Source organism: Enoplosus armatus, chromosome 20, assembly GCF_043641665.1.
Source record: "Enoplosus armatus isolate fEnoArm2 chromosome 20, fEnoArm2.hap1, whole genome shotgun sequence".
Lineage (NCBI taxonomy): Eukaryota > Metazoa > Chordata > Actinopteri > Centrarchiformes > Enoplosidae > Enoplosus > Enoplosus armatus.
In genome coordinates this window covers 18,593,523-18,602,746 of record NC_092199.1, presented here as the reverse complement: position 1 = coordinate 18,602,746, position 9,224 = coordinate 18,593,523, and the positions used below count along the sequence as shown (strand labels likewise).

The 9,224-nt window shown below is 41.2% G+C and overlaps 1 protein-coding gene across 1 annotated transcript in view; it reads left to right on the top strand.

The window, feature by feature from the left end:
- Positions 1 to 3,660: 3,660 nt before the first annotated feature.
- jmjd1cb (jumonji domain containing 1Cb) overlaps positions 3,661 to 9,224 on the top strand; it is a 105,518-nt gene continuing 99,954 nt past the window's right edge. Inside the window, exon 1 of the mRNA XM_070926665.1 lies at positions 3,661 to 3,816. Within this exon, the coding sequence (XP_070782766.1) occupies positions 3,661 to 3,816 (156 nt within the window). The remainder of the gene's footprint in view (positions 3,817 to 9,224) is intronic.

Here is a 9,224-nt window from a genome sequence, read left to right as displayed (position 1 = left end):
GTACTTGACACACAGACATACTACAACTTAAGATCTATCTATGTGCATCGTCTGTCATCCCCGGTGAACCTGGTTATTATCTCTGATTAACAGTACTTTTTTTTTTGTTAATTCTTTAAAATTGAACTTTAAAAATGCTTTCCAAATGTTTCCTTTGAATCTGCATGCTGCCGCGAATTAAACGTCCACTGCGGATCAGGCTATGTAACACGTAAAGCAGAGAAACAGTGCAAAACAAAATAATGGAAAAACAAAACATTAGACATTAGATTACCCATTTCAAGATGAAAACAACACACAGTCATTTTCCCTTTTAAAAGCCGACGATAACTGGAAAAAAAAAACAACCCGAAGCAGGTTCATCCTCTGCTAATTAAAACAGCATTTTGTGACATACATTATTTGCCATTTTACCCATGAGTCAGATAAGAATATTGTTATCAGTTTCGTGGCTTGGAATTTAACCTAGCTTAACAGTAAGACTGCACGCAGGGAGAAACTGCTGGCTTAGATGTGTCAAAAGTGAAAAATATGCTTTCTTACTAACTCTTAAATCTTGGTCAAGAAATAACTCTAATGCCAACTAGAACCACAACATCTGGTTCAATGAACATCACGCAAAATGTAAATAAGTATAAGAATCATTGTTAGTCTCACTTCTGAGTTACCGTGTGCTTTTCCTTTCTATTGTGTCATTTTCTTATTCCACCTCTATGACCTGCCTCTGCTCTGCTTTTTTTTCTTCTTTTCCGTCTTCCTCTTTTTCTTTCTTTTTTCTTGCCTCTTTCCTCTTTTGTGTTTTGCGTTTTAAGCGCGGCTGCGTTTCTTTAGCATCTTTCTCCTCACGGCTTCTCTACTCATCTTCCCCTGCTTCTCTTCTTCTGTCATTCCATCTCTCTCTCTACTCTCTCTTTCTTTTTCTTCCCCTCTTAGTCCTCTCTGGAGGTCGCTCCAGGCTGATTGCTTTCTACATGCTTCACACACAGACCTCTATACTGTCCTTAAGATCCCTGCACACAATCCTCCACAGAGCCACATGCGCACAGAACACACATGTACACACACACACACACACACACAAACCTTCCCTCTCTTGTTCTCCTTCAGTTCCTCTGCCTCGTTCTCTCCCTCACTGATTCTCTCTCTCTCCTGCTCCTTTATAGCCCAGGAGGCCTCAGTGGAAGACATTGCAAACTAGTAAATCCACACTGAAAGAAAGAGACCAACCATGTCATGTGCATTGAAAATTCTGAATGAAATGTCCACATAGAACAATAGGGAAAGATTAAGGAGGTGTAGAATACAAAAATGAATGAAAGAGGAATGAAATTATGGATAAATATGACTTAACATCCCTTGTGCTCTGATGGTGGCTTGACAGGTCTAAACATATGCTGTCTTATTTAAAGGTCCCATATTGTAGAAAGTGAGATTCCCATGTCTTGTTTGATTATATTCAGAAAATGCACCTTTAAACGAGCCGTCAGTACTTCCGTAAGGTTGTGATGTCACAACTATACAGTCGCCGCACTCAGCCACGCCCCCCAGCAGGTCATCTGATCCAGGCACAGCACCGCCCACCAAGTACAGGGATGCTCATCCACCCGCTCAGTCTGTCTGAGTTATTGGAGCGCTCTGCTCAGGAACTACTCTTCAGGTTTTTGGAGGTGGTTCAGTTTGTCTAAAACGGCTTGTTTCAGACAGAGGGGGGAACTGGGGGGCTGCAGAAAGGGCCAGGAGAAGATAAATAAGGAGTTTTTTTGAACTGTTAATCATGCAAAGCTACTCTAGTGGAGTCCCAAAATAAAAATCTAGAGCTGAAATGAGCATGATATGGGACCTTTAAATGCCTAGAACTGGATAAATGATAGGACATGTTAAACCATTGGTGTGGTCATTTTAACCATGTTTTAAGAATCTTTTTTTTTCCTTTTTGCTAGGCCTATATCCACTCCCTCACTTCCTTACATGTACGTTATTCATTCATGCAATTGTTATTTGCACAAGGTGGTCCAATGAGGGCTGTTAACTCTATGTTGAATGGGTGCCGTGTACACTGGACACACATGCAGAGATAACTGTGGCACATGTTGCAATCATAAGTAAGGCATAATGCTGCTTGAAACTTGAAATAAAAGAGGATAAAACAGACTTTAAACCAGCACGTAATAATAAAATGAAATAAATACATGAATATGTTAATAATTGAAAGACAAATGAAACCTGAAACTTCTTAAATGTTTAAGTGCAATACATATATACAATACATATATAGTCATACACTTCAGTGCAATACATACATACATATATGTATACAAATACATATACATTGTTATTATATATATTTTTTACTTTATTGTTCACTTAAATATTGTAAATGTGCATATTTTTTATTTATATATTATATCTTATTTTTATATTTTGTACATACTTTTAGTTCTAAATTATGCTACTTTTTACTCTTGAATGGGAGCACCGGTACTGTACAATTTCCCCCCGGGGATCAATAAAGTATTTCTGATTCTGATTCTGAAATATCTACACTTATTTACACAGATATGATCAATGGAGGACCTTTGAGTGGTACTTGTTGTTTGGAACCGTACCAGATAAATACCAATAGGGTTTCAGATTATACAATAAAAGCCATATGCCTTATGCATTCTCTTTTCTGTACATTATAAAAAAAAAGTAGGCCCTATCAGTTGAACTGACAAACAAAACTGTAACTTTATTACAATAGCTGCAATTATCAATGATTACTTTAATTTCTTCCCAGAATCAGAATCAGAATCAGAAATACTTTATTGATCCCCGGGGGGAAATTGTACAGTACCGGTGCTCCCATTCAAGAGTAAAAAGTGGCATAATTCAGAACTAAAAATATGTACAAAATATAAAAATAAGAAATAGAAAATAAAAAATATACACATTTACAGTATTTAAGTGAACAATGAAGTAAAAAATATATACAATAACAATGTATATGTATGTGTATACATATATATATGTATGTATGTATTGCACTGAAGTGTATGACTATATATATGTATTGCACTTCAACATTTAAGAATAAATAGTGAGGCAGTAATAGTGAGTAGTTCCCAGGCTGTTATCATAGCCCCCTTGAATGCTGCTGCTGTTGTTTCTATATCAGCAGCAGAGACGCGAGAACACTAATAGTAGCGGCGGCAACAGAAGCAGAAGTGGTCCACACCTAATGTTAACAGCAGTCGTGGCAGTTCTACAAGTGCGGGCAGTTGTGGGAGTAGTTTAGCAAAAATAGTACCGATGGGGTTCAAACTGAGCGGAGGGACACAGCCGCGCTGCTGTCTGTGAATGCCTCGGGATCCAGCGGAGAAACACAAGCATGGATGGCGGCTGTGATGCGGCGCAGTGTTCCACCGTTTTTTTTTTCATGTAGAGGAGAAAAGAGACTGAGCGGGTGGAGACTACTACACATTTAAATCCCCCGGGTCGGTTTATTCGGCGTTTAGCAACAAATACCCTTTCCTTTTTTTTCTCCTCCATTTTTTCATTCTACCGTTGGATTCTTCCGAGCTGGTTTAATGTCGTAAATGACAGGTCTGTAAGGGCGTCGTTGTTGGGAAGTTTTTTCGAGGAGGGGGGAGGTTTTTCTTTTTGACCAGCGAAGGGGCCATGGCAGTCGAGGCTCGGCCGGAGCTGGTCGGGAAGCGGTTCCTCTGTGTCAGCGGGGACGAGCCTCCTGAAATCGGGGTATTCGGTCGGTGGCCGTGGAGGTCCGGAGTCATACGGGCCGTTAACCACCGTGACAGCGACAACCCCGACCTGACGGTGAGGAAAACGCTGACTTTGTCATCCTCTTCTTTTTTTTCTTTTCTTTTTGTCTTTGTTTTTTTTGGTCTGTTACATTCAAAGCAAAATGGTTAAAAAAAAAAAAAAAACCCCGCTGTGGTCGAGTGGCTAGCCAAGCGAGGCGATGTTGTACGCTTTGCCAGGCGGAGATTCATTTGTGGCTTTCTCTTAGTTGTTCTGGCTCTTTGGACCAACGAGTACACTGCTTGTGTTTATCAATTCATCACTGTTTCCTCAAGATATTGGTCGGCGTCCCGTGTGTAAGTTTGACTAGTTATTTGACCCCGTAGCAGGCGAGTTAATGGGAGGCAGACTACCAGCAGGGGGATACGCAAAGCAAACGGCTAGCGTTGGTCCTGTCAGTAAAACTTAACTCTGTTTATTTACGGCTTCTTTTCACTCCTGAACCATTTACTGTGGCTAACGCAAACCTCCACATTATCACGTTCAGTCGGCGCTGAGAATGAGTGAACCCACAGCGTGCTACATGTGTGCACACTGTGCCTTTTTTTTTTTTTTTAAGGGATAATGCACAGCGTTCATTTCTAAATAATTTGTCAACGAGAGAAAAAAAAAATCGTAGTTGTCCTCCGAGAGCGGCTGCATTTGTAACAAAACAAAAACAAACAAAAAAAAGCATGTGTAGGAATTTGCAGTCCCGAGCAGCCAAACGCTTTAATCTGCTGTACACTGCGAATCAGCTGACGGAGGGGAGGCTAGTTTTCCTAGATTTCTTTTTTTTTTTTTTAATTTTTATCCACAGCCTTTACGTTGAGCTAATCCCTGTTATCTCGTGGTTGTTGGTCACAATCGCGTTCTGTGATCGATGGCCGACCGTGCAGCCCCCACCACCCCACCACCCCTGTATCCTTCTTCTGGCGGACAACAAGCCCTCCGACCTGGACGCAGGACGCGTGGAATGCTGGGACTTGTAAAAACATACGAACTGTCTCGCTGCAGGCCGAACAATGGGCAGTTTGTGTTCATGTTAAATATCGCCCTACAATTTCGAGGCAGCTCCGTGTTGTCACTTTTGGAGCTTTCCTGCTCGAGGTGTAATTATTGCATTCTTAATACAGTCAGTAGCCAGGCTGGGGTGGGTGGAGGAAAATCTTGGCAATATATTGGTCCGAACCCCCCCCCCCCCCCCTCCGTTTTTTATTAAAAAAAAAAAAAAAAAAAAGATGGCTTAACGTGCCAAAACCAGCAAACAATGAAATATTTGCCCTGACAAGCCCCTGGCTGGCAAATACACAGCACTGTCTGTCTCACTGTACAGTGTGGCTGTTCCCCCGTTTTCTTTTGTTCACACAATCCTTCCATCCAGCAGATAACTGGCCCCGAACCCCCAGCACAGTTGTGATTTGATTATGTGGTGTGATTTTCTTTTTCTTTTTTTCTGTGTGCATATGTGCCATTTCCTGTGGACAGTAAATCATCACAGCTATATTATCATCTAATGTGTGTATGGGTCTCTCTCTCTCTCTCTCTCCCTCCGGTGGGGTTATTCTTTGTGTGTGGTTTTTATTTGAGAGAGAGTCATCTGTGGTAGTTCAGTTCTTATGCGTTTGTATACGGGTCTTTTTAAAGCGTACATTTATGTCACAGGTCCCTCTGGCATGTCATTGACTGCTCTCGGTGCTTTCTATGTGAGGTAGACCAGGTTTCACAGCTTCATAGCTTTCTGCTATTCTGCATTTCACGCGTTTACACCAAGTTGTCTTGTGTTTTTGTCAGGAGTAGTGAGGTGGCGTCATTTCATAAATTGATGACAGTGTCATAGCTAAACACTTCTTGCATGTGTAAGTGCATGTTCCCTCGTGTGCGCCGCATGCACTTGTTTATATATATATATATATATATATCGCACAACAAACATGCTCCCAGCTTTCCTAATTCCCTTGTAGAATTGGTCCTTGTGTGTGTGATGTGATTTAGGCAGTGAGTAGTGTTCTGGTTTAATTCCATACAATGGGGCACAGTCTCATTAGCAAGGGGCTTAACTAGCCGAGTGAATACAGTGGAGAAGGATTGGAGATTAGATTAGAAGAAGAAGTGTGTCAAGCCAAGCTGTCAGGCCCTTTGTCAAGCGGCTGTGGTCACACGGGCCAGTAGTATACTGTGTTAGCAGCGGCTCACAAAGGCTTAATGCTTCATAGCTATATATCTTAGTGGGCCTTTAAACAAGTCAACAAGTATGACCATAACTTGATATGGAGATCAGTCTGATGTTACCGCCCGTTAAGCACCACATGTCTAATATCTGTTGGGCTTAATCAACAAGGGTTATCCATCACACTGGTTGGTATCTTTTCTTTTCAATTCTTGGCTATACACAATTAACTCGGCACACTGTTCTCGAATAGCTGAACATTCTACCATAGAGCTGAAACAGTCAGTTCATTGAGTAGCGAAACCAGTAACTGGATTTTCACGGTATCATGGTTATTTCATGGTTCCAGCTTTTACTGCCTTTCCTTGTCTTGAATTATCGTGGACTGATGTCATGCAGTTGTTCGCTCACAAACCGCTTGAGGTCTCGTTCCCTTGAGTGCTCTCCACCTGATAAACCTGACAGTACTTCTAATTAGCTTGGCACTTTTGGGCTCTGGGAAATGATGTGTTGAGCATTTTTCTCTACTTTTGGACGTTGTCCATAATGAAAAAAATCATTAGTTGGGGCCCTAGTCAAATAGGACTTGAGATTTGCTTCATAATGCTGCCATATGTTTCATCACAATGTGCAGAATTCCAAATAGGATGCATTGTGTCAAGTCACTTAACAAGATGGAAATAATTACACAGGACCTGACTCTACACATTTTACATAATCACGGCACACAATGGGACCTTACTACACTTAGTTGGTGCAGTAATCCAAGGTTAGCAATCATACGGACTATTGCAGTTCAGGGTTATATGCAATGATATGTTACCGTGCTAATGAGCGCCACAGAGTAGATCAGACAGTGCCGTTATACCTCTGCAGGGGTTATTAAATGTAATAACCCCTATTTGAGTAGATACGGTGATATTTCCTTTCAACTTACAAGAAGTAAAGTTATGATAGCAGGGCTTGGCAGGCTATTATTATTATTATTATTATTATTAGTTGTAGTATTAGTGTTATTATTATCATGTCAAATGAATACATTTATTTAATGGTGTATTTTAGGGTTAGGGTGGCCCAATTTGACTGGTTTAGAGCCGATGTGGGCTAAACAATGACGCCAAGTAAATACTATTAGAATTACTGATGCATTTTGCTGAATTGCTCTTAGAGCTAGTTCTGTATATAGATATATGATTGCAGTAATAGCTATAAATTGCAATACAGAGTCACTGTAGTAACTTGTGGCTGCCTAACTGTTTATACTTTAACTGTGTTATTTATTCTTTTGGGATATTCCATCTGCTCAGTAGCAGGCCGTAAATGCGCAGCTTTATTGTCTAACCCTTGGTCCACATTAAATAAGTACCACATGCAATAAGTGCAAAACTAATTAGTAAATATGATGTAATGTATCTGACATGATGAAACAGCGGGTCGAGGCTCAGCCCCTGTATTCGTTTTAATATCTTAATACTGCTTTACAAATATATTAAATTATTAGCCTGTGTACAGGAGGCAGTCCAGTTTTGTTTACTGTATCTGGGCTAAATGTTACCACTTATATTTATAGCAGCTCACAATCCACTTGGGGTCTCATTGTTTCAGTGCTCTCCACCTGATAAACCCGACAGTACTTTAAATTAGCTCGGCTCTTAAGGAAGAAGAATACGTTTCTTTTTTGGGTCCTGGCATAAGAAAAAAAGTTCAAGAATGCCCCCCCCCCAAGTATTAAGATACTGTTAATGCCATTGGAAATTCCTTTGCAGTGACCCGGTATTGGAGCTGCCAGAGTCTCAAACAGAAAACGGTAAAATACTTAAGAGAAGAGTTCAAATGGCAACAGCACAGACTGATGGATAAACATTAAAGCTTTGTGTATGCTCCGTGACGGGGGGGGCCTCCTCAGATGTCGCGTGAGCTAGAAGATTGCACAGAGGCGTTTATGCTTAACGCAGTGTTTACCGAAATGAGAGGGAGTACAAAAGAAAAAAACATTCTGTGAATTAGAATTAGAAAAAGAAGTATGTAATGGTCTCACTTTTATATAGTGCTTTTCAACCTTTACGGTTCCCAAAGCGCTTTACAGTTAAGGTCTCATTCACCCATTCACACACATATTCACACACTGATGGCAAGTGAGCTGCCATGCAAGGTGCTGGCCTCCATCGGGAACTCCTGTGCGTCACTGCTAACCACTGCGCCACCATGCTGCCCGTAAGAAGTCAACGAGTGTTACTGGAAGACTGTCTCCGTGAGTCCAGAGTTATTTGACTGTCCCTGTGGTGTCTCATGGAAGGGTCGTAGAGGTGCTTGTAAAGGCCTACCCGCTCAGTCAGCAGGGCCGAAGGGACACTGCGTCAAGCGTAAAAACCCTGCTTAAAACTGAGCTGAGAATCTGTACAGCAGTGACCTACAGAGTACCCAAACAGTGTTGTAATTCCCTCACAGACACTTAGTTTTTGGTGGGACTTGAGGGACACTGAAACAAGCTGAAAGAAAAAGAAAAAGCTCAGCAGCAGAACCCTTGCGCTGGCACATTAGGCATAAAACTGCCACACTCATCTGGATTCACAATGAATGGAAAGAGCAGGGCAGCCAGGTCATTGCCTATAGGAGCCTTTGTGTTTGTGTGTGTGTGTGTGTGCAGAAGCAGTGCTGCTAGTTTGTTTTTTAGGGGACGGTGGGCTGAGTTTCATCTCTGTGTGGCTAATCAGCAGAAAATGACTGGCTGTGACCGGGGAGGAACCTTCTACATACAGAATCCACGCACGGTTGTTGCAGTGCTGCAGTTCAGCCAGCTTAGAAACATTTCTAAACTGTGTGTGAGTGTGTGTTGGGTTGTGAATAGCGGCATTGTTTAGAGTACGTACATAAACCAGAGACGCAGACAATAAACACGGCAGGGGGGAAGCCTTCACCTTCTAATGCTGCAGATATGTACCGTAACATGGATTTGGCTGCACCATTTGTTCCATTTGTTGAATGGACTGTACTTTTAACTGTTTTGAATGTTGTTCAGTACATCGTGTGTTTTTCAGTTTGCACTTGTGAAAATAAGTGTTCTTTAAAATATTACCAGTCTGCCGAATTTGTATATACTTAAGGAACAGAATGGGTAACTTAGTATAATATTAGTTAGTTGATAATATGCTGGCAATAAATGGTTACTATTTCAGTGTTTTCTATTTTGCACACAGGCATTGGGGTTGTGTGAAAATTCAGCAGCAGTCAATGAATGAATGAATGAAGTGGGAACATTCATGTTATTAAATAC